This window comes from Chelonia mydas, chromosome 1 (genome assembly GCF_015237465.2).
Source record: "Chelonia mydas isolate rCheMyd1 chromosome 1, rCheMyd1.pri.v2, whole genome shotgun sequence".
Classification (NCBI taxonomy): domain Eukaryota; kingdom Metazoa; phylum Chordata; order Testudines; family Cheloniidae; genus Chelonia; species Chelonia mydas.
This window is the reverse complement of record NC_057849.1, coordinates 46,820,716-46,844,929: the sequence shown is the minus strand read 5'-3', so window position 1 is coordinate 46,844,929 and position 24,214 is coordinate 46,820,716. Positions and strand designations below refer to the sequence as shown.

The following is a 24,214-nucleotide window of genomic DNA, read 5'->3' as shown; positions in this document are numbered from 1 at the left end:
ATATTTTGTTCTATATTTCAAGTCTAAACGGACCTCCCAAGCAAAATGAATATGACCTCTCAGTTTAATCTTAAAACCAAATTCTGCCCCCTCGTACCACTGCTCCGCTTCCATTAAGGTCAGTGGGAGATATACAAAGGTGTACGAGTATGCAGTTTGGTTCTATCTAGTCCTAACTTTCTGGACAATTTGTAAGTGTTGACACTTTCACATGGGGGAATCAAGATTGAGAAAGGGTCACTTTTTTCTCATTGTCTTGCTCTCTTAGATATTGAGGCCTGTCAAAGTTCTTAGCTGGCCTATTTCCTGGAATTTCTTCTATGACTGTGCTTTTGAATATAGCATAATTTAGTTCCATGATTTATAGCTTCAGGAAACTGAACTCAAACCCTGAAACTGAAATCTGATTTATTTTTTTCCACATGCATTTTGGTTTGTTATTGTAGGGTTGGTCACGGGTGCTGAGCTGTTGGTATTGATCCTTTTTTTTTTTTTTTTTTTTTTTTAAACCAGTGAAGCGTTTTTTTAAAAATCTCACACAGTCACATGATGCTGATTGACAAATGGAGGGGAATGAATAGAAGATGGAAATTTGGGCCTTTTGGATTTGAAAGTGATTTTTCAAGGGAGTTAGTGAAATATTAAAGCATTGTCATTTTTTTTTTTAACTGTGATTGATATGTTTTCTTTGTTTGCCAGGGCTCCACCTCAGATAAAACGTCCCAACCGAGAAGTTAAACCTTTGAGGAAAGAATCACCAGGATTGCAGCCACGAGGGCCTGTGGGCAGAGCCCACCCAATATCAAAAAGTGAAAAGCCTACCAGTAGCCGAGAGAGGGAATCTAGAGCTAAAGGGAGAGAGGACAAGGTAAAAACTGGGGAGGAGGGAGGGTTGTGTGTGCAGGGGGAAGCATTTTTTAAAAATAAATAAGCAAAAACTTAAGTTTTCCTGTGCAAGGGCAACGTGGAGGGTCTACATCAGATCGTGGACAAAGTGCATGTTAGAGTGATTCAATTGTAATATTACCAAGCTGGGTACCACTTTAAACTCTCAGCGCTGTTTTTAATCAGGAAGGTTTCTTTTTTATAACAGAACAGTTTACTGTAGCTTTATTTTTCTGCATGTTTCAGCAAGGTTATGGGCCTGATTCTAATCTCCTGTATAATAGTGTAAATCAGGAGTAAATTCTATTCAGTGTAAGAGATCAGAATTGGGCCCTATTATAAAGTTTTCCAAGTAAAGAATATAGAAGTGAGACCAGTGAGATTCATTAGATATTATGCATTTTTATTACGATTCTGCAGGATTTAAATTAAGATGAGTTAAAACAATTGAGATTGTTCTGTAAATTCTGCAGTGATCTACAAGTATTTACAAAAGTATTTTTTAAGTATGTTCTTAACTAGAAGGTGGAGATATACCAAATGCATACAAATTTAAAAAGACAACCAAGCTTTTAAAATAATCCTATCATTAGGAGATTATTATTATAAATAATAAAACATTTAGAGGAAGATGTTTCTTTGAAAAGCATTGTGGGGAAGACACAGTGTTCTGAATTAAAATGGGCTGGGAATTAAAGTTAGTTTTTTAAAAGGTTTGTTGTAAAAAGAGAAACAATACTAGAGGAGAGAGAAGAAAGTAGGAACTGATTCACCAACATATAACTGTAGAAGACATTTCAAAAGGAATGCTTTTTGAGAAAGTAAGATGCATGTGTGAAAAATTGGGTGTTTATAACTGAAACTGCCTCACAACCTTAACTGTGGAGTCACTATCAGGAAGCCATGGTATAAAGCAGTGATACGCAAAACTCAGTGGTTCAGGAGCCAAATTACCCAAAAGAGCCACAGTAGTGTGAATTTATTGTGTTGTTTACTACTATTCATAGTACTATTCATATTTAAACAGTCTGACAGGGGAAATACTTAGTTTTTATATACATATATAGTATTCGCACAGCAAATAAGTTAATAACTTAATTGGTTAACATATTAAAAGCATCCTGATTGGTTAATAACTTAGAGGGGTTAATAATTAAATCACACAGTGTTTTAATATTATGTGCTGCAAAGAGCCGCAGGAGACATGTCAAAGAGCCTCTTGTGGCTCACGGGTCGCAGTCTGAGTATCACTGGTATAAACAGTACAGGACTGGAGCATAATGAGATGGCTTTACTTTTGTGAGATACGCAGTCTTACCTGTTTGGAGGTCGTGGTATAATACAGGTTGTGATTGGTGAGTTAGAAAATATTTTGGTAAGTTTTCATAGCTACACACTAAATATTCAAGAATGAGAAAGGACTTAAAGGGAAGAATCCAGCTCTGTCAAGGGATAGACAAAAGTGACCTTTGTATCAGTCATTTTTGATTCTGCGGAAGAGGGTATTAAGCAACACTAGTCCTCCTTGTCACTGGTTGTTCGGATATAGTCTTCTAGCAGTGCCACTGAATAAACTTTAAATAAACTTTGAAATGTAAAGTTGAATCATTTTAGAAATCTCTCTCTGCATGCTTAGAACAGCAAGATTTACAATAACAAGGGAACACTCTGCAAGCTATAAAAAGCTTTTCAAGAACGGTGAAAATTGTTTACTGTTCTGCTAGTGAAATGAGGAACTAGAATCATGTTGTGTGACCAGTTTAATACACCAGGCACGTATGCATTCAAGTCTTGACTCTAATGAGGGTAAAACCATGCACTCTAAAGTTTCCTGTAAGGAGCATTATAAGGCTTTACTATGGATGAGCCGGTGCTGGTACTACTTCTAGGACAGTAATTATCTCTGGGAGTAATACTACTACTAATCTACATCAGGGAAGCCAGATGGAGAAGTTTCATAAATAGAAATATATTTCTATAGTACTTAACATTTTAAAATAGATTTTATCTGAATATTTTTAAAAAAACTTCTCATAGTTTACATTAATACCTAATATAAGCAAGAACTTAGATTTCTCCTACCAGTTTTATCCTTGTCCGCTAATAAGCACTGATGTCATGTAGTGTTTGGAATGGAGCTGAAATTAGCATACTTCTTTTTCTCAGCACGTCAGTTGACATGAGATCAGTTACTGCTTATGTTCCATTTATTTTTAAATGTTACTGGGAGTAGGGCACATGTTGAATAAAATTCTGTTGGTTGTTCCATAGGCACTTGTTGCTATAAATCATGCTGCTCTACAGCATGCAGAGAGATTTCTAAAATGATTGAATGTTGTATTTTAAAGGAGATTTGTTTGGTTGCCTGGCCAGGTCTTGCTAGAAGTTGTAAAGATAAGATTCTCATCCAGTAAGACATTGGTTGCAATGTGACTGGTTGTAGCTTGTGCTGGGTATGCTAATGATGATATATAGATATAAGTGCTCCCTTTTCTGGATTTGTAGCCAGAACAACCATCTCATCTTATGGGTTTGCAACCATCCTCTTCCCAAGCCATGTAACAACCTCTTCAATCTGATTGTAAGCAGTGTCATGGAGTTTGTCCTTTATTTGCCTGTAAAGTAATATGCATGTTTATGGTGCTACATAATTAATAATTTTAATTAATACTATCCCACTCCGCTGGTGCTTATGCACTAGCACCCCTTTAAAATGCTGTTTCCCAAGTGTTATTTTTTTTTCTTTCTCTGCTGCCCTGAAAGCCTTGAGGCTGGTTGTTGTGGTGCCCCCCGCTGGAATATTGTCAGGAATTTCAGCCTTTCAACCCAGCGGCTTATTTTAAATAGGCAATATGTGTATGTTACTAAGGTTGTATAATGCCCCATGAGTACCCTAGGAGAATGTTTGGGAGTATTCTGAAAATTAGATTAGTGTCTTCTAATAGGGAAGCCACCACAAAGCCATGCAGAGCAGTTCTACCAACTTAATGCTATAAAAGGAGATGCTGTTATGCCTGGAAAAGTATTCAGAACCACCCACGAATGTATAACTCAACCCTTATTTGGGCAATTAATCCTTAAATCTGTGAATAATACTATTTACGTTAATAATGGAGCTACGTGCAAGACTAGTGATTAATTACCCAAGTAAGGGCATCAGAATTGGGTTTATTTGTAACTACTATTAATCATTTTGTTGCATGTGAAAACTATAAATATTTTAAATCTTACTTTATTTCAGTTGTAGATAAGTAATAAAATGCCCTGTTCTACAGCTTGAGTGTCAATTTGGCAGAGCGTCTATTTTTGAGGGTTTATTAATTTCATTTTTTGGAGTTTATTTTTTAGCAATTTCTGAGTTTTATGTAGTGTCCAAAGAATCAGGGTTTTTCAGGGCTCTTTATATATTCTGTAATGAGTAATGTATGCAATATACATTGCTCATCACAGTATGTAATGTAATGCATAATCTCTTTGTAAGGTTCCCTAGTGAACTTTAATGTAGTACTGTTTCAACCAGCACTACCGTTAAGTGCATTAGGGAACTTCTAGTGTGCAGCAGCAGGGTCTAAACAGGCCAATTAATGTGCAACACATAAGTGTGCTTTAGAAATTACACCCCTGTTGTCCTCATTATTGCTCCATGTAGACGAGCCCTTAAGTAACCCTTTCCAGTGTCTTTCCATTGTTTATTGGATAAACACTGATTTCATTTTTATTTTGTTACACCCCCACCACCATCCATTTCAGGAAGGGTTTACTCAATACCTTCCCACCAGTATTCAAGCCCAGATCCCTGAGGGACCTTAATCTCGTTATCTCTGCTCTGACAAAGCCACTGGCAATGTGCTCCCTCTCCCACCTCTCCATGAAGGTGATATTCTCAGTAGCCATTACCTCAGTTAGATGGGTCAGTGAACTGGCGGCCATGATTGCAGACCTCCCTTACACTGTATTCCACAAGGACAAAGTGTCCTTACAGCCACACCCTAAATTCCTCCCAAAAGTAGTGTCGAAGTTCCACCTAAATCATTGCATCTACCTACCAGTTTTCTGCCCCAAACCACCCCCCTCCCATGTGGACAGGGTCCTGCACTCCCTTGATGTCTGCCGTGCACTGGCATTTTACCTCCATGGGACTTGCTCCTTTTGCACATCGCCAAAACTATTTGTGGCCATTGCTCACCAATCCAAGGGCCAAACCCTCTTCTCCTAATGAGTCTCCAATTCGGTCTCTGGGTTTATCTGCGAATGCAACACACAATCCAACATTCCCCCACCCAATGGAGTCACAGCGCGCTCTACACGAGCGCAAGCATCCACACTGGCCTGCCTTGCTGATATCTCATGGCACGAGATCTGTAGTGCAGCTACCTGGCGCTCCATCCACATCTCACGAGCGATGGATATGGAGGTTGCTGTAGGCCAAGCAGTACTGCAAACTGTACTGTACTTCAACACTGCTCACTAATCACCCACGTATGGCATACGTATAGCGACCATCACTCGAAGAAGAGGAAGTTACTTACCTGTAACTGGAGGTTCTTTGAAATGTGTGGTCCCTACTTATATTCCAGTACCCACCCTCAAGTCCTCTGCTGCGGGCGAGACTGCACTACAGTAAGAGGGACCCTGGTGAGGCATCGACCCAGCTGACCTATTATATCCTTGGCTGCGAGCATGAGGGGATGCGCTACACTTGTGCAGGTCAACAGACACTGCTAAGAAACACTTCCAGTCTCAGGGGCATGGTGTGCATGCGCACCAAGGTATGGAATATAAATAGGGACCACACATCTTGAAGAACCTCCAGTTACAGGAAGTATCCTCCATTTTTCACCAGGACTAAGATTATCAAAATGTCTGCAAAGTGGCATTTCGTTCAAAACTAACTCTATGGCTGCAGGAAATTCAAATGAGTTATGTCAGAACAGATTGTTTATAACGTGACACTGTTTAAAAAATAAGATCTGCTGTGGAGGCAAATTTTCAGATGTGATTGTTTAGTTTATAAAAATGATTTATCATATAAATGAATGCATACAATTGAGAAGGCTATGCTAGAAGGTTGCCAACTTGTGAAAGCTGTGCATAAGAGGACCATGAAGTGGAGATGAGAGCCTGTAGCATTCTTATATTTTATTTTTATTTGGCATAAGATTGATTTACTTATGCAGTTATTTTCAGACAGTACTTGTAGTATCCTTACAAATCCCTTTGTTCATGTTTTTCCTTTTATGCTGCCACCCTGTGGTTGTTTGTAGTAATTACATGGTTATGTAATGGTCTTAGTTGCAAGTGGATAAATAAAGTTGTTGGCATGCTCCCAGCACGCAGCAGCTGGGCGGATGGCTCTCTGGCGTTGTCTGTTTTTTGTTTTCACTACATAGATCTCACATTATCTTCTGCAATATTTTGTTTATTTGTGTACCATCTTTTTGCATAGCAATAATGTACACTCTGGTTTACCCAAATGTTGGAGCACACCTCAGATATGTTGTTCAGCCCTGCTGCTTTCTTTCACCTTTGCCGTGCACCAATAGCCTATTGAAGTATCCCTTGGCTTACTGCTATTAAAGCTTGGCTTAATTTTGTTTCAATTTAAAAATTCTCTTAATCAGCTTTTCAGGGTGCAGCAAATCCTTCCACTGTAAAAAGAAACCCCCCTAGCTCATTGTAGGGGGATAAGAGAGAATTCAGTGTCAGAGAGAGTCTGCAAACACCTTTTTGTCACTGTGAATACTGTTCTTATTTTTGCCTTGATAGGTAGGTAGGTAACTCCTGTCTTTTAAAATCTTTTCAACACTATGGGTCCCTTCTCATTGTTCCTTTTCTTCCTGACTGTGTCGTTTTGACAGCAGTTTCTGGTCCCAGTGCAACTTTCAACTTGCTGGCTATTATAGGTTCAGTTTTGTAATAAAACTGAGAGTTGAAAGAAGCTAGAAGGGCACAGACAGCTCCCTGAAGGGCATGTGGGTTAATGGGCAAAGGGAAGAGGCATTGTTAACTGCCCCTTTCTCCTCTGCTAGCTCATTTGTCTCTCTGGCTCCCTCTTCCTGTGCTGCCTCTGTCTACTTTCCCAGAGTCTGCTTTTCTGAGGCAGCTGGGATACTTTAACTTTGTTAGTAGTACTTAGAGGCTGTGTTAGGAACTCTAAACCAGCTTCCAATTTAGCCTAGTTCAGTTAAAAGCAATGCAGCTGCTCCTCAGGCTCCACTTAGCCCTGCTGTTGGGCTGGGAGGGGAAGTACATTCCTACTGAAGTGTTAGAGGAGGAGAATTAGAAGTGTTGCTTCAGAGGGAAGATGTTACGTCACCCATAAGATCAGCAGAGCTGTGGAACTACTGACTTTGGAGTTCATGATCAGTTTGGGGCTGAGGCTGTTTTATCCAATTGTGGGACAGTTCTGAACACACCAGATGCTCCTGTAATAAAAACAATAATTAGGCTCAAATGTAGGGTTGCCAGCTTTCTAGTTTCTGAAAACTGGATGCCCCTGTTTCGCCTCTTCCCCCAGGCTCTTCTACCCCCGTTGCTTTCCCTCTCAACTCCAGTGTGAGTTGCCCCAAGAGACTTGCAAAGCCCAGCTCCGGCAGGCGGCCTGGGAATTCAGGTAGCAGAGAGCTGCCGCCGTGTGGAAGCAGCCAGGCAGCCGCACTGGTGAGCTAGGACGCAGCAGTCCTGCATGGCAGCCTCCCACCTCCTTCTGCGTGGCTTGCCCAGCAGCCCCCTCCCCTGCTCGCTTGAGCCCTTGCCACCCTGGAGTTGCCTTAGCGTGGCCAGGGGAAGCACTGGCTGGTGGGGCAGCTTTCTTTGCTTCCCTCCCGCAGAACATTCTGTGTCCACTGGGAGCCCCTTAACCCACTTGCTATGGGCCCCCACACCTGTCCTCCGCCACAGTCCTGCAAACTGTGCTCCTCAAAGGGGCAACAGACTACCCCTCCCCTCCCCCCTCATGGTAACTGGACTTTCCAGTCAAAAAGGGTTGCCAACTCTGACTGAAGCTATTCCAGGAGGTTTTTTCCCAACATGTTGTAATGTCATTTTCTTAAAATAGCCTATTAAAATCTCCCGGATTGCTTTCAATAGTCACTGGGAGATCGATGCCGATTCTGGGAGACTCCAGGCCAATCCTGGAGGACTGGCAACCCCAGACTCCTGACAACCCTACTTTAGGGCTCCTAATGCAGCCCTTTAAATGAACTTTAAAGTATCCTGATTGTGTGGGGGATTGTGTTGTGAGACAGAGAAAGGGAATAGGAAATAGACAATTGTTGGAGTTGGGGGAAGAGAAGCAGCCAAGCAGGGAAGACCTTTTCTTTAAGTCCCGACTATATTGAAATAAATAAATAAAATATATATCCGTTAAAAACCAGGCAGAAAAAAATCTTATTTCTCCCATCAAAGAGAACAGGTATAGGGATTCAAAAAATTTTTTTTGGTGGTGGTAGGATCTAGATCTATATTAGTACCAGCTGGCCAGCAAATGTAGCATCATCTGGCCCAGCTAGCCAATCAAAATGCACCTTTGGACAAACTTGTCCTAAGATGGGATCTAATATAGCATTACGTCACGACAGAGTATGCAGATAGGCTTGTGCTGCATCTGCCTCGTATGTTGAACATCATGAGAAGTGTGCTGGTAATCTAAAGAGTGATTTATTGCTACTAGAAAAGGAGGACTTGTGGCACCTTAGAGACTAACAAATTTATTTGAGCATAAGCTTTCGTGAGCTACCGCTCACTTCATCGGATACATCCGAGGAAGTGAGCTGTAGCTCACGAAAGCTTATGCTTAAATAAATTTGTTAGTCTCTAAGGTGCCACAAGTCCTCCTTTTCTTTTTGCGGATACAGACTAACACGGCTGCTACTCTGAAACCTGTCATTATTGCTACTAGAGTCTAGTTTGTAAATTAAAAAAAACCACCATTTTAAACTGATTTTGGGATCAAGGTAACACCCCTTTATGAAAGATGTGGGACTCTATAGCACATTCTGTTGGACTGGCGATAGTGACAAGTATCCGGAGACCGTGGAGATAAGAAGTGAAAAGATTGTGCTTCCTTGCCTTTTGCAGGAATGAGACAGCCCAAAGTTCTGTGTAAAAATCTGAAATTTCTCTTGGCTTAAACATAGTAGCAACTGAACAATTTTACTCTATGATTCAAATCTTGGAGCTGTTCAAAGTAAAAGTTTCATTATAGACTCCTGTGATTTCTTAACGTTCCTAGGGAAAGAAAATTCCACAGGAAGGTGCTGGTGATGGGGAAATTCAGAAATTTGATGGAGCAGGATATGATAAAGACCTGGTTGAAGCACTGGAAAGGGACATTGTATCAAGAAATCCAAGCATTCATTGGTATGAGAATTTTCTCAATTAAATTCTTTAGCCAGGTTGGAGGGGAAAGAGCATGTCCTCTCATTAAATTGGGACCTTAACTCTTTTAAAATGGCAAACAGTCATGACTTTCCAAATAGGGGAAACAAGCTTCTGGTTCTAATCGCATACTAATTTGATTGCTGAGTAAGACTTTCATTCTTAACCAGTATGATATGCAAAATGTCCATTACAAGTACCTACTCAAAAGCCTAACTGCACCCCAGAGAACATTAAAAGTATTGTTTTAATGATCACCAGGGATCCTAGAAATCCATTTGCAATGGGGAAAAACAAGGAAAACCATGGATTTTGCGTTTTCACAGAGAATCTTTAGTTCTTACATTTTGTGAAAAAATAAAAACATATATTAACTGTTAACTATATTTTACTGAAAGTACCAGTGTCACTTATTCAGCGTGTGCAACCTCCCCCTCTTGTGGTTGATTTTTGAATGCGCTTTAAATTTACAGTGGAACCCTGTTTATCTGATCTAATTGGGACCAGGGCCAGATTGGATAATCAAGAGAATTTGCAAGAGCTTCCTACCCTTATTTCGATCCCAAGCTGCTGATGGTTCGGTTAATATGGAGAGCCAGATAATGGAGGCTTGGCTAAACAGGATTCTACTGTATATCAATAAAACATGGTGTTCAACTGATACCTATATGTACTGAGGGTAGTTCAGCGTTTCATTTGAATCAAGGAAAACCACAGATATTTGATTCTTTATTAGAGAGTTTTGGTCTTTTTAACATGGAAAATTAGGGTCCCTGATGATCACGTGAGCCAAAACAATTTTTAATTGAGTATCCTAGTAACCTTAGCTGAAAGTAATTTTTTTCCTGCCTTTCACAGGAGAGGTCAACGTAAGGTCACAGATTTATAGCAATGGTCTCAATAGGAACATACTGGCATAATAGAAAGGATAGTGGTACACACAATACTTTTCTCTGTTTTTCATGGCTTAAAAACAAAGTGAAATGTTATGCTTTGTAAATTTGTCCCGGTCTTTTGCAGGGATGACATAGCAGATTTGGAAGAAGCCAAGAAATTATTAAGGGAAGCGGTTGTTCTGCCGATGTGGATGCCTGATTTTTTCAAAGGGATCAGAAGGCCGTGGAAGGTGAGAATGCACGACCACGTTCTGCAGACTGGTCATGGCGCTTTCATGTATGCCAAGTTGTATCTACATGAGCGTAGCATCGTGTGCTCATGCTTCCTTGCAGTGATGGTATACTGTAGTATGTATAGCTATTAGACTGCCGTAATAGCCTAAAATACACATTTATTGAGCAAAGATGGATAATTGTTTAATTATAATAAATGTGGGATTGATCCAGAGTAGCTGGGCCTCAGTAAGTGAGAGCCCAATTTGGATCTGGTTCACAACTTGAAAAAAAAATTGTTGAGGAAGCATGTGAGCTGCTGTGTAAACAGAAAATGAAATGACCTAGCTTTTGGTTCGGGACTAATTGTCCCTTATTCAGCGAATGACTTACGATACAGTTGTGGAAAAGAAGCCCTTGAGGAATTCCACCATGATTTCAACAATTTCCATCCCACCATCAACCTCAGCCTGGACCAGTCCACACAAGAGATCCACTTCCTGGACACTATGGTGCTAATAAGCGATGGTCACATAAACACCACACTATACCAGAAACCTACTGACCGCTATTCCTACCTACATGCCTCCAGCTTTCATCCAGACCACACCACACAATCCATTGTCTACAGCCAAGCTCTACGGTACAACCGCATTTACTCCAACCCCTCAGACAGAGACAAATACCTACAAGATCTCTATCAAGCGTTCTTACAATTACAATACCCAACTGCAGAAGTGAAGAAACAGATTGACAGAGCCAGAAGAGTACCCAGAAGTCACCTACTACAGGACAGGCCCAACAAAGAAAATAACAGAACGCCACTAGCCATCACCTTCAGCCCCCAACTAAAACCTCTCCAGCGCCTCATCAAGGATCTATAACCTATCCTGAAGGATGACCCATCACTTTCACAGATCTTGGGAGACAGGCCAGTCCTTGCTTACAGACAGCCCCCCAACCTGAAGCAAATACTCACCAGCAACCACACAACAGAACCACTAACCCAGGAACCTATCCTTGCAACAAAGCCCGTTGCCAACTGTGTCCACATATCTATTCAGGGGACACCATCACAGGGCCTAATCACATCAGCCACACTATCAGAGGCTTGTTCACCTGCACATCTACAATGTGATATATGCCATCATGTGCCAGCAATGCCCCTCTGCCATGTACATTGGCCAGATTGGACAGTCTCTACATAAAAGAATGAATGGACACAAATCAGACGTCAAGAATGATAACATTCAAAAACCAGTTGGAGAACACTTCAATCTCTCTGGTCACTCGATTACAGACCTAAAAGTGGCAATTCTTCAACAAAAAAACTTCAAAAACAGACTCCAATGAGAGACTGCTGAATTGGAATTAATTTGCAAACTGGATACAATTAACTTAGGCTTGAATAGAGACTGGTAGTGGATGGGTCATTACACAAAGTAAAACTATTTCCCCATGTTTATTCCCCCCCCACACCCCTCACTGTTCCTCAGACTTTCTTGTCAACTGCTGGAAATGGCCCACCTTGATTATCCCTACAAAAGGGTCCCCCTCCGCCTCTCCCCCCCCCGCTCTCCTGCTGGTAATAGCTCACCTTACCGGATCACTCTCCTTACAGTGTGTATGGTAACACCCATTGTTTCATGTTCTCTGTGTATATAAATCTCCCCACTGTATTTTCCACTGAATGCATCCGATGAAGTGAGCTGTAGCTCACAAAAGCTTATGCTCAAATAAATTTGTTAGTCTCTAAGGTGCCACAAGTCCTCCTTTCCTTTTTGCGGATACAGCGTAACACGGCTGCTACTCTAAAAGTTGTGGGCTTGTCACTTCATTGAGTTAGTTATGATGATGAAGTCCAGGAAGATATTTCCTATTGAATATCCTCTTTATGGCCCTGATTCAGCAAAGCTCTTAAGCATGTGATTAATGTTAAATACATGAGCAGTCCCAGTACTTAAGGCCCAGATTCAGCAATATACTTAAGCACATATTTGTTCTAAATACCTAACCCGTTAGTAGTTAGGGTGGCATTGTGGCTTCCCTTTCATGGCTGGAGCTTTTCTTCTTCACTTTGCCCTGTGGGAGAAGCAGACAGAATGTGGCTGTTAACCCTCTCTAAGCAGACTCGTGTGCCGGTGGTCCTGTGTGGGGAGGGCAAGGCCCCTCTTCCCTCCTAAACCCATTGGTGCTCATAGGCCAGCACTCTTCCTGACTAAACATAGGCGTCATGCATTTGCAGCCATCACTTTCTGAACATCCAAGAGTGGTGGTTTCCTTTCTCTGACCTGCGTTTGTGCCAAGAGGGCCCTGTCTTTAGTTGGGCATCCCACTGCTCCACTAGTGGTAGTTAACCCTGCAGTGATTTCATCAAACCACTTACTCCCTGCCGTGCATATTAGCTTCTTATTGGGAAATACTGGATCAACAGAGCCAAAGAGGAAGAGTAAAGAAGGCTTTATGTTTATAAAAGTTTTTAACTAGTCAGTAACTGCCAGGCTCATAGGTTGTATAGAGAGAAAGCCGCTCATACTTCCCCCTCCTTCCCCCTTGTGCATCTGTCTAGCTTAGCTAGCAATTCAGGCTCAGTGTGCACCGATCCCTGTATCTTGTGCATCCCCAGTTGACATCATTCTCCCACTGCTTTGAACCCTATGAGGTCATTCACACCTGTGCAAAGTAAATGTAAAATGCTACCATTCCCACTTGGTAATGTTACACCCTGTTTACATAGGGATAAATGATGACACAAGGTGTAAGACAGTGAGCAGTTAGGCCCCTTGAATTCATTGGCATTGGATGGGGTATATTTCAAGACAGAACTTGGCCCTCTGTATCGCTATTCATTTTAAGACTGAAGCCTTGTCTAGAGTGGGTTTTTAGCCTCCAGTTTAGCCAGACTGGTGCAAACCCCTAACGTGAACACAACTTGCACAGGTACAGTGTGATTTGAACTGGGGCAGTTTAGCTCTGCTTTCAATCCAAGGTCAGCGCTGATGCAAATCAAGTTGCACCAGTGTAAACCATGAGATTAATAGATTTTAACTCCAGAAGGGATCATTGATCATCTAGCCTGACCTCCTGTATGTTCAGTACCCCCTCGTTATAACAAACCCCTCAGGATCCACACCATTCGTTTGTTAGAGCCAGGGGTTTGTTATAGCAAAAGAGCTCTTCCAGCACAGGGGCTGCGGCTCGAGGTGGGATCCAGTGGCTGGGTTCGTTACTGTGAAGGGAGTTATAGCAGGGACGTACTGTACAGGCCACAGAATTGTATCTAGTTACCCCTGTGTACACCATGGTCCTCCACTAGTATTGCTGTACGGGTGGAATTCTAGCAGGGACTAACATTCCAGTGTAGACCATGCCTGATGAACTTGCAGAACAGGAGTCCATTTATCTCTTATAGTTGCTGCCTGGGAGTTTAGGATAACTTTGGCATCCTTATAAAGGGAGGTGCGGTGTCAGCTCTCTGGAAGGAATATGATCGTTCGTAATTTAATTTACCGATGAATGTCTGTGGGAGCTTGCAATAGCTAAGTGTTAAATGGCAATAAAGGTATTAATGGTTAATGGAAAATGTAGGCACAGAGAGGCTATTGCTCTTGATGAGCATGGGGGAAAACATTTTTGAATAATTGTATTCCCGGTTGATTTGTTTTTATAGATTTCTTCCATGTCATTCTTTGTGCTCCTTGCGGTAAATTTTGTGTAGAACAGACACAATTTAATTTGCAGCATGGATCGCGTTTAACAGATATTTTATTGTTGTGGTATTTTATGTAAGATATTAATTGCAAAGCACATTATGATGTGCAAATCTAATTCCAGCTCATTTGATTACCCTTGAAACACGGTATGACTTTACCTTAGTAAACTCTTGTTAGTATGAAATCAAATCTTGCATTTGCAAAAGAAAGCTGCTCAGAAAGCTGCCATATTTGTGACAGCAAAGTATTTGGAATCTCCGTATTTCTTCTTGTCCTTTCTGGGTGGAGAAAACATTGTGTCTTTCATTACCACGATGGCTGCGGGAGGCCCACAGTTTGGAAAGCAGATTTTCAAAGTGTCTTGATGAATTCTATTTAAAGTAATTAATTAATTATCAAGTATTACTCCCCTCCTCGGGGCAGTTCTAACCCTACTAGAGAAGGGGAAATGGTCGTTACCACCACTCATTTTTAGGAACTCTTGACATGAGGGGCCTTTTAAAAACTAATGTCTTTCTTCAGTCAAGACGATTAGCAAGCCCCAGCATGGACGCCTAATTTGGGCCCTGAGAACTTTCTGTCCATCCATAATATCTTGTACACTTCAGTGAACAAACAGGCACTGATGTAGAGGAGACTAGTGCTCTCCCACCTTGCCCTCTCTTTTACCTGGATGGGAGATGGAAGGATGGTTAGGCCACTAGCCTGGGACTTGGGAGAACTGGGTTCATTTACCTGCTGGGCCATGGACTTCCTGTGCGATCTTGGGCCAGTCACTTAGCCTCTCTGTGCCTCAGTTCCGTCTCTGTACAGTGGAGATAATAGTCCTTCCCTACCTGATAGGGGTGCTGTGAGGATAAATACAGTAGATTTTGAGACACTCAGATACTGTGGTAATGGGGGCCATGTTAGTACCTTAGTAAGAATAAATAACATGAGAAACCCACATATGCAATTAATGGTTTTAGTGAAACGAGTGCTTGGGAACAAAAAGGAGGCCCAGGCATATGGCAGAGTTATGTTTTTAAGCAATTAAAATGCAGAACTTGGGTCACATTTAGACCTAGTGCAGCTCAGCTGATTGTTGTGGATTAGCATTTTGCTTACATCAGGGCTGAATTCGGGGGTCTCATCTTGTCATTTATTTATTACTCTGTATGGAATTTTAGGGTGTTCTGATGGTTGGCCCCCCTGGGACTGGCAAAACCATGCTAGCAAAAGCCGTTGCTACGGAATGTGGGACAACATTCTTCAACGTTTCCTCCTCCACTCTGACGTCCAAATACAGGGGCGAGTCTGAGAAGCTAGTCCGCCTGTTGTTTGAAATGGTAAGTCCTCAATGCTAGGGACCTTTGTTGGTTTATCAAGGCCCTCACAGCACATTGTTGCAGGATTGAGTTCACTATCCCTGAAATCTCTCCAGTGGATGGGTGTGCACGCTTATATAGCAGGCCCTTCTTGATCATAGAATCATAGAATATCAGGGTTGGAAGGGACCTCAAGAGGTCATCTAGTCCAACCCCCTGCTCAAAGCAGGACCAATCCCCAATTTTTGGCCCAGATCCCTAAATGGCCCCCTCAAGGATTGAACTCACAACCCTGGGTTTAGCAGGCCAATGCGCAAACCACTGAGCTATCCCTCCCCCCAAAATGTATTTTTTATGATGTATTTTTGAGGATTATGGAGTAAATTACCCTTGTTTCTAGAAGCAAAATGTGTTTCATCTATTTTCTCTGTTCCAAACTGAAGGTTGGTTTCTGAAAATCAAGGGCCAGATCCTGAACTGCAGCTGAGAAATATTTACACACAGTCTCACCCCAGGAACTGTGCTGTGTGTGTGTGTGGGCGCAAATATGCCATTTACCCTCTCCTCATCCTTATTTGCTTCTGCACTTCCAAGATGGTGCCCATTAAAACACCTTGCGATTTTTAGATAGACTGAAAACTGAATCTTCCCTCCCCTCCCAACCTTTGCCTTCACAAGAAGCACAATATGTATATTACAAATAGTATATTTTGATTGATCCCCCACCTCCTTTGCAGGATCAAGACCTAAGAAAACAAAGTTCAGATGTAGAATAATTGCTATCGGTCCTCATCCTCAAAGGAAAACTGCACAACACTTTCAAAAGATGAGCCTGGGAGCTTGTGATATACCCAGGGTACAATCTAGACCAGGGGTGGCCAGCCTGTGGCTCTGGAGCTACATGGGGCTCTTCAGAAGTTAATATGCAGCTCCTGGTATAGGCATCGACTCCGGGGCTGGAGCTACAGGCGCCAACTTTCCAATGTGCCGGGGGGTGCTCACTGCTCAATCCCTGGCTCTGCCATGGGCTTTGTCCCCACTCCACCCCTTCCCGCCCCCTCCCCTGAGCCTGCCGTGCCCTCGCTCCTCCCCTTCCCCCTCCAGAGCCTCCTGCACGCCACGAAACAGCTGATTGGGAGGTATGGGGAGGGAGGGGAGGTGCTGATTGGTGGGGCTGCCAGTGGGTGGGAGGTGCTGGGAGTGGAGGGGGGAGCTGATGGGGGGCTGCTGATGTATTACTGTGGCTCTTTGGCAATGTACATTGTTAAATTCTGGCTCCTTCTCAGGCTCAGGTTGGCCACCCCGATCTAGTCTAACGAGTATCTGTGTCTCCCTTGCCCTATAATCTTTAAACTGATTTGCTGCTGTCGCCTCTAGTCTGGACTGCTCACAAACAGCCTCCCGCATGCAAGTCTATGTCTGCGTGTGTGTGCTGCAGGGTGACCTCAGCCCACTCCCTGTCTTAAATTCCGCCCCCCCTCCCCCCGAGATATGTGTCCTGTACTGCCCAGCCCTCTCCTGGACAATACAAGTATGTTAAGTCCCCCCCTTTTTTTTTTAAAGATGATGATATACCAGCTTAGTATTTCAAATAGTTCTTCAGACACCTCATTTGAAACATACTGGATTAGATAAAACCGTAAAACAAGTTTATTAACTACAAAGAGAGATTTTAAGTGAATACAAGTAATGAGGCATAAAAGTCAGAAGTGGTTATAAGAAAAATAAAGATAAAACACAACTAGCGCCTTAACTATGTTAAATGCAAAGCAAAGTTTTTCTCACCACATGCTCTCAACAGACTTACTGGCCAAACTTCTTAGGCCAGGACCCCTTCTTCTGTTTAATGGCTGCTTCCTTTGTCTCTTCTCGTGCAGTGAATTGATGGGCAGAAAGAGAGGGAGGAGACAGGGTGCCTTGGGGTGTTTGTCCCCCTTTTCTGTAGTGTCAGCCCCCCATTTGGAAAACATTTCCAGCTGAGATTCGGGAGACAGAGAGTCTACAGAAAGGGATCTTCCCAGCTGCTCTTTTTTCTTCTTTTGTTTTCCTTCCTGCTTGATGACTTTGTTTAGTTCTTAAATGCAGATTAGGGAGAGCACATTCTTTTGTTTGAGACAGACCTGTTGCCACCTCAGTTTGGAACATGTGTTGTTAACAACATACAGGGAAATCTTCAGGGGGGCGGGTCACACAGGCTGGGGGCAGCTCAGCCTCCCCAAACAGCCAGGCATGACCCCGCCCCCTGCTATAACTGCTCCCTGCCTGTGGCTCCAGTTCTCTGGCTCCAGCACCCCAGTGCTCCGCTGGTGGGGCTGGGGCCCCGCACTGCCTGCCTTCCTGTGCTCCTGAGCTGAGGAGGCTGCGACTGGCAGCCACCCGCTGTGCCAGGGAGGCTGGGGTCGCCCGCCTTCCCGGTGCTCTGGGGATGGGGAGGCTGGGGCCATGCACCGCCCGCCCTCACGGCGCTCCTTTGGGGATAGAGGGCTAGCTGTGGCCATGGCCGGGGTGCGTGGAAGGGAGGGCTCAGCTCTGGTGGGGGATGGAAGGGGTGGGGCCTTGGTCGGAAGAGGTGGGGCTAGGGGTTATCCTCCCCCAGCCGGCGGTTCATGCGCTGCCCATGGAAATCTTATAACTGCACATTCAGTGTTGCCGCACATTTTATCAGGACAGCATTGACGAGCAAATTGAGTCTTCAAATGATACCTTACAAGGTATACTTTGTATAAAGATTATTACAACAGTGTGTAGGGTGTGGACACAGGTACATTCTGTCACAGAGCTGAAATTCATTACTCTGCTAGTGGCTAAAAATCATGGACTGAACAGAGACGCTGGATTTATGGTTTATTACAACAATCCGTACCCATCCCCTTTTTGTCTTATGACTGCAGAGGTGTTAATGGGCCACTCTACCTTGAATGGTCCCTTAGAATTAGGGTGACCAGATGTCCTGTTTTTAAAGGGCCAGTCCCGTTTTTTGGGACTTTTTCTTATATAGGCACCTATTACCCCCACCCCCTGTTCCATTTTTTCACAGTTGCTATCTGGTCACCCTACTTAAAATGCATGCTAAAGAATCTGTTCCACCTTGTATTTAGCTGTGCCATTTGGAGTACCTTTCCCGGACCCAAAGAGCTCTGTGTTGCTCAAAAGCTTGTCTCTCCCACCAACGGAAGTTGGTCCGGTAAAAGATAATCCCTCACCCAGCTTGTCTGTCTAATATCCTCAGACTGACACAGCTACAACTACACTGCATACAAGAAAACAAGTAACACACACAGACTTCTGCACATGCTTAACTTTCGGCACTTGTGAAAGTTAACCATTGACTTCAGTGGTACGACTGTGTGTGTGTGTGTGTGTGTGTGTGTGTGTGTAAAGTTCGGCACGTGTGGAAGTCTTTGCAGGGTCAGGATCTTAGATGAATTCTTCTGTGCCTGGGACATATCTTCCAGTTGTTCAGCACCTAGCACAATAGGGCCTGAAGTCTGACTGGGGCTTGTGCTTGCGCCTGCAATCTAAGTAATTGTATTTTCACTTCAATAAAGGCAAGGTTTTATGCGCCAACAACAATCTTCATTGATGAAATCGATTCCATCTGCAGCCGCAGAGGCACTTCCGACGAACATGAAGCAAGTCGCAGGGTCAAGTCGGAGCTGCTTGTTCAGATGGACGGTAATTGGTGTTTAGATACCTCAGCGTGGAGCTGCTGTTTCTCTTCTGGTTTTGTGACATGCTTTGTAGACACTTCATTGTTCAGAAATGAGTAGAGCTGGCAGAAGACAACCACTGCTTTTTATTGGGGGAGGACGGGGGCGGAGGAAGCGATCTCTTTAATTCACCATCTTTTGGTGAATGAGAGAGTCCAAAATATTTAATTTTTTTTTAAAGTATATTTTTTTATAAACATGACATGGCTGCGAAAGTTTTGTTTAAGCTATTTTTGATAAACTTTAATTTGAAAAATGTAGCCTGCTTTAGGAGAAGCATATTTTGAACATTCATGCAGTTTAACACAGACCTTTGTGTGTGGTGCAGTGCACGGGGGGTTTCTGCAGTACAAAGTTGTGAACAAACGTCTTCTTTGATTCTCCCACGCAGGGCCTCTTTGTTGGATTTGACTAGACCAGACCTTGCATTGACGACTAGTGTCATTTCATTAATAATACGTACCATTGGATCACTGTTCTCTGTATATGTACCATTTAACACCAGCATCAAAGGAATATTTATGGTACAGGGGTCTGACCACCCACCACTCTGTCGTTGCTGTTAGTCATTGTAGGGCAGCACCTCCAAGTGTGTAGGCACGCCCAGAGGCGGATTAAGGTTTCCTCGGGCCCTGGGCCAGAGCAAGTGGCGGGGGGGGGGGGGGGGGACACACGACCCACCGCACCGCACCCCTTCCACCTGCTGTCCTGCCCCAGTTCCACCCCCACTGCCTGCAGCCCTGCCCTTGTTCCCCCCTATTCTGCCCCTCCACTGCGGCCCTGCAACCCATTTGCTACTTTCTAGCCCCCACCCCACTGGGGCCTTAAGACTGGAGAAGCTCTGTCCCCCCACCACAGTCCCGGCTGCAGCGGAGAGTGAGAGCTCCCTGAGGCCGTGGCAGGTAGCGAGATATCCTCCAGTCCCAGGGCCACAGCAGGGGTTCGGGTGCTGGGGCTTCCCCTGCTACCCCGCAGCTTCTGTGGGGGCCCAGGTTAGGGGCGCTGGAGCTTCTCCCACCTGCTCGGCGCTTCTGCTGGAGAGTGCGGGGGAGCTTCCCCTGCTGCCACCCTCAGCTTCTACCTGGGATGGGGTCGGAGGGCGCTGGGGCCTTTCACTGCTGTCCCCCAGCTTTTGCCGGGAAGCTGGGCCAGAGAGCGTGGGTGCTTTCCCCGTTGTGCGGGGGAGCAGGGTCGGGAGGTGCAGGGGCTTCCCCCGTTCTGCGGGAGAGTGGGGTCGGTGTGCGGGGGCTTTCCCTGCCATCCCCAGCTTCTGTGAGCGATAGGTGTGCTGGGGGCTTCTGCCAGGGAGTGTGTTTGGTGCGCAGGGGCTTCCCCCATCCCCCGGCTTCTGCCCAGGAGCCATGTTGGAGTGTGCGGGCATTCCCCGCCACACCTGCCCAGCGCTGCTGTCAGGGAGTGGGGTCGGGGAGTGGGGGGTTTCGCCTGCTGGGAACAGCTGCCTGGGAGTGGGGTTGGGCGCAGGGGCTTTTCCTGCCCCTGCTGCCTGGCGGTTGGGGCTCCGGGGCCCCCCAATGGGCCGGGTCCCTGGGCACAGGCCCCGTAGGCCCAGTGGCTAGTCCACCACTGTGCACACCACAGAACATGAAGGGACAACAGCTTTTTGCCCAGAGGGAATCAGTTTCTTTTTTAATCTAACTGCTTGGGTTGGGAGGTGACTGAAAGTTTTTTACCATCTCTTCAGTGGCCAATACAGAATAAGTTGGTCGTTTCAGTTCAGTTCATAGCGGGCAAGTGTCCACGCACCACAAAACGAGGTTGTTGGCAGTCTGGCAGCGGCCAAGAACCGAACGGTCAGGCAGAATAAACCGTTCTCTCCTCCCTAGAAGTAGGTGCTGCCTCCAAAGCAGAGCTGGGGTATGTTGGGAGAGTGGGTTAGAGAAGCTTGCACTGCTGCGGCCCGTGCTGTACCCATGTACTGACAACTGCAGTGCCGCCTTCTCCAAGGTTTGTCAGTCCAGCACCCTGAGCAAGCATGGTATTTGCTACAATCATTAAAATGACTCTTTTTGCTACACTGTTGGACTTGCAGGAGTAGGTGGTGCACTAGAAAATGATGACCCTTCCAAAATGGTGATGGTGCTGGCTGCTACAAACTTTCCCTGGGACATCGATGAAGCGTTGCGAAGAAGATTAGAGAAACGGATTTATATACCTTTGCCAACAGGTACGATTGCTACAAGCATTTTCCTTTAAATGTTTTTTTCTAGGAAACTTGTTCTTCACTGTATCTCTTAGAATTGTTAAGACCCTTGATATGTCTGTTCTAAACATTGCATTTGAGGGGTTAATAACTTGGCTGGCTGGTTTCTTAAAAAAATTGCCTGGAGCTCAGAAACAATGAGCTATGGTATTTCATTGCAGACCCATTGATGGGTTCTTATGTTTTGAAACCAAGTTAGTTTTAATGAGCCTGGAATTATTTTAAATGTTGCAGTCAATCCTTGAGTGATCATCAAAGGCGGCCTTTGGACTTTTTAAGAAATATTGCAAATGCATTCCCATGCCCTTGCAGATGAATGCAGAGAAGTGGATCCATGAATTATCACTTCCAAGCTTAGCATATTGTAAATCACTGCTTGCCGGCTTTTATGCCTAGACTTCAAGTCACTCAAAATGTAGCAGGCTGATTGCTCTCCTGCCCAAGATTCCTTGGCTTGTATTGTCATTCTTGGCTGTCACTCGTATATCCTATTAATTTCAAGATTTGTATCACTTGAAGGTTGTATAGCTTTGTTTCTTCTTGGGACAGTGAATGCCTTGTATCGCTGCATGAGCGCACTAGATAACAAGATGCGTGTTCATGGTGACAGCAATTGTGATTGAGTTTAACAGGTATAAGGACATTTTAATAGGTATACAGCTTGTCTTTGCAGCTCACAGACAGTAATAGCTCATCACAGGATGACTGGCTTTATGACCAATTAAGTGTAAAATTTTATCAGTTTGCTCTTGTTTCTAATTGAGCAAGACTTGCTTTTGACATAGTGTAATACACCCTGCACTTCTTACATGAGGTGGATTGCCACTGTAGTTGTGAGTTTACATTCTATCATCTTATTCCGCCTGTGAGGAAGTTAAATTGTTCCGTGCATCTCCAGATGATGTATTTGCATTCATGCTTTGTCATTGGAGATCACCAGGGATTTCAGTTGGGAAAAGTTTAAACCAAATAAATAAATTGTAGGATCTGGTGTAGTGTGAATTTTATAATGTGATATTTCTAAAATGACATAAGGCCCTGGAAAAACTTAGGAAAATATTCTGTTTCAGAGAAACAATTCTGCATGTGTGCCATGTGCATCTATGGTGTTCTGTAAATAATCAATAACCCTTCTAAAGAAAATGCCATCTCTCTGTACAGACTCTCTCTCTGGATTATAGGTAATTTTGTAAGGCACTTAAGGTACCACAGTAGTATAAATACTTTCTATATTTTCTTTTTCACTGTTCTCCGTTAGTCACCAGGGACACTTATAAAACAGGAGTTGTGTTCTTGAGATTTTGTCTGCTCATCTTGCTGCTTCCCCCTCAAAATGGTCATCCTCTGTTTTTAAGGCATCAAAGCTGGTTGCTGTAGAAATGAAGATGCTGATGTAGTGTACATTTTCCCTTGCAATAAAAAACTGACAAGAAACCCTCTTTCTCTTCACCCCCACCCTTCAAAACAACATAAAGGGACAAACTTTCAAATGTGGGTTCTCAAAGCACAAGCATAGGACTTGCATATGCACATGCTATGTGTGCAGAAAGGTTAAATTGGCTGTGTAAATGGGTACTTATTTAGTCAGTTACCTTGCTGTGCACACAGCATCTGTGTTTGAAAATTGGCCAATGCAATTGTTTCTAAATATAATTTCTGTTTTCCATGAGGCTTCAGCAACTCTGTTGGGCCCCGGTTCAGCAAAGCACTTAAGCATGTGCTTAAAGTTTAGCATATGCTTAAGTGCTTTGCTAAATGCTCTCTACCTCTATGTAAATGGAAATATTTGTGTCATCAAGTCCATGGTGTGTCTAATAAAACCATGTAAATATTGTGCAGTCCAACTTCTGAAAAGACAGGTGTATCATAGGGGTCAAGAGGAGAATCAGAGGTTTGTAGGATCACGCCTTTGTTTCTTGTAAGAATAATATTCCCTGCTGGTCAGCTGTGTACAGTGAGAAAATGATGCACAACAAGGTATGTGGTTATACCAGAGACAGTATCTGTTTGTCTCAGGCACATTGTGCAGAATGAGGCAAATGGCTAAGTGCTTTCAGTCATCTGAGAAGAGTAAGCATTTGGTATGATTGCACTTCCTGAGCTGTTTTGCGGTTTTATGAAGTGTCTGTACGGGATATTTTTTAACTTCATGCTCTGCCAAAAATGTGCTCGGTTTTGTTTTTCTACTGTGTGAGTACAAAGGAGATCACTAACCATAGGTGCTGCCCAGTGTTCGGGCAGAGCATGCCAGGTTCTTTTCTTTCCTGGCACCTCCTGTTGAGAACTGCTCTAGTCTGTGATGGTGTGCTCCTTCTGTGACGCAGCCCTCCTGCTGGGTGTCATGTTGATGTCCACCCCTTCTGGAGTATAAGAAGAATCCAGCAATGGGGTAGCCCTCTAGGTAAAGCAAAGGGCTCCCGAGTCAGGGTCTTGACTCGTCTGTCTTTAGTGCCTTCTCTCATCTAGAGTGCCCATCATGGTTAGACTTCTGGCTTTGATACCCCTAGCCTAAGGGATGGTAGGGCAAGCTGGGACCACCCTCTCCACCAGCTTCCAATCCAGGGCTCAGTAGTAAGCAGCTACATCCTGCACCCCAGAGTGCTACACTGCTGCTTCTCTGGGTCACTTTGCTACCTGTCCCCTCTTTTCACAACAGATAAAGTACAGTAAAACCTCAGAGTTACAAACATTTCCAAGTTACGAACAACCTCCATTCCCGAGGTGCTCATAAGTCTGAGGTTCTACTGTAAAGATTTTTAATAACTGGAATCAGAGATAAAGTCTCAAACCTTCAGAGAATCTCTAGGCTCTTCCCTTTGGGTTGTGGCAACTTTGCCAAAGGCAGGCATCAGGGGCTCCTGCAGTGCTCCTTCCCAGGAACTCAGAATGT

General features: G+C 43.9%; 1 protein-coding gene across 7 annotated transcripts in view; it reads left to right on the top strand.

Annotated features, from left to right (window-relative positions):
• The window catches only part of KATNAL1 (katanin catalytic subunit A1 like 1), a 59,878-nt gene that overhangs the window by 33,102 nt on the left and 2,562 nt on the right, over nucleotides 1-24,214 (top strand). For all 7 annotated transcript variants that reach the window (XM_043531402.1, XM_037891796.2, XM_043531384.1 and 4 more), the window contains exons 4-9: nucleotides 700-868; nucleotides 9,119-9,246; nucleotides 10,285-10,390; nucleotides 15,256-15,414; nucleotides 18,942-19,068; nucleotides 21,154-21,288. In XM_043531402.1, coding sequence (XP_043387337.1) covers nucleotides 700-868; nucleotides 9,119-9,246; nucleotides 10,285-10,390; nucleotides 15,256-15,414; nucleotides 18,942-19,068; nucleotides 21,154-21,288 — 824 coding nt within the window. The remainder of the gene's footprint in view (nucleotides 1-699; nucleotides 869-9,118; nucleotides 9,247-10,284; nucleotides 10,391-15,255; nucleotides 15,415-18,941; nucleotides 19,069-21,153; nucleotides 21,289-24,214) is intronic.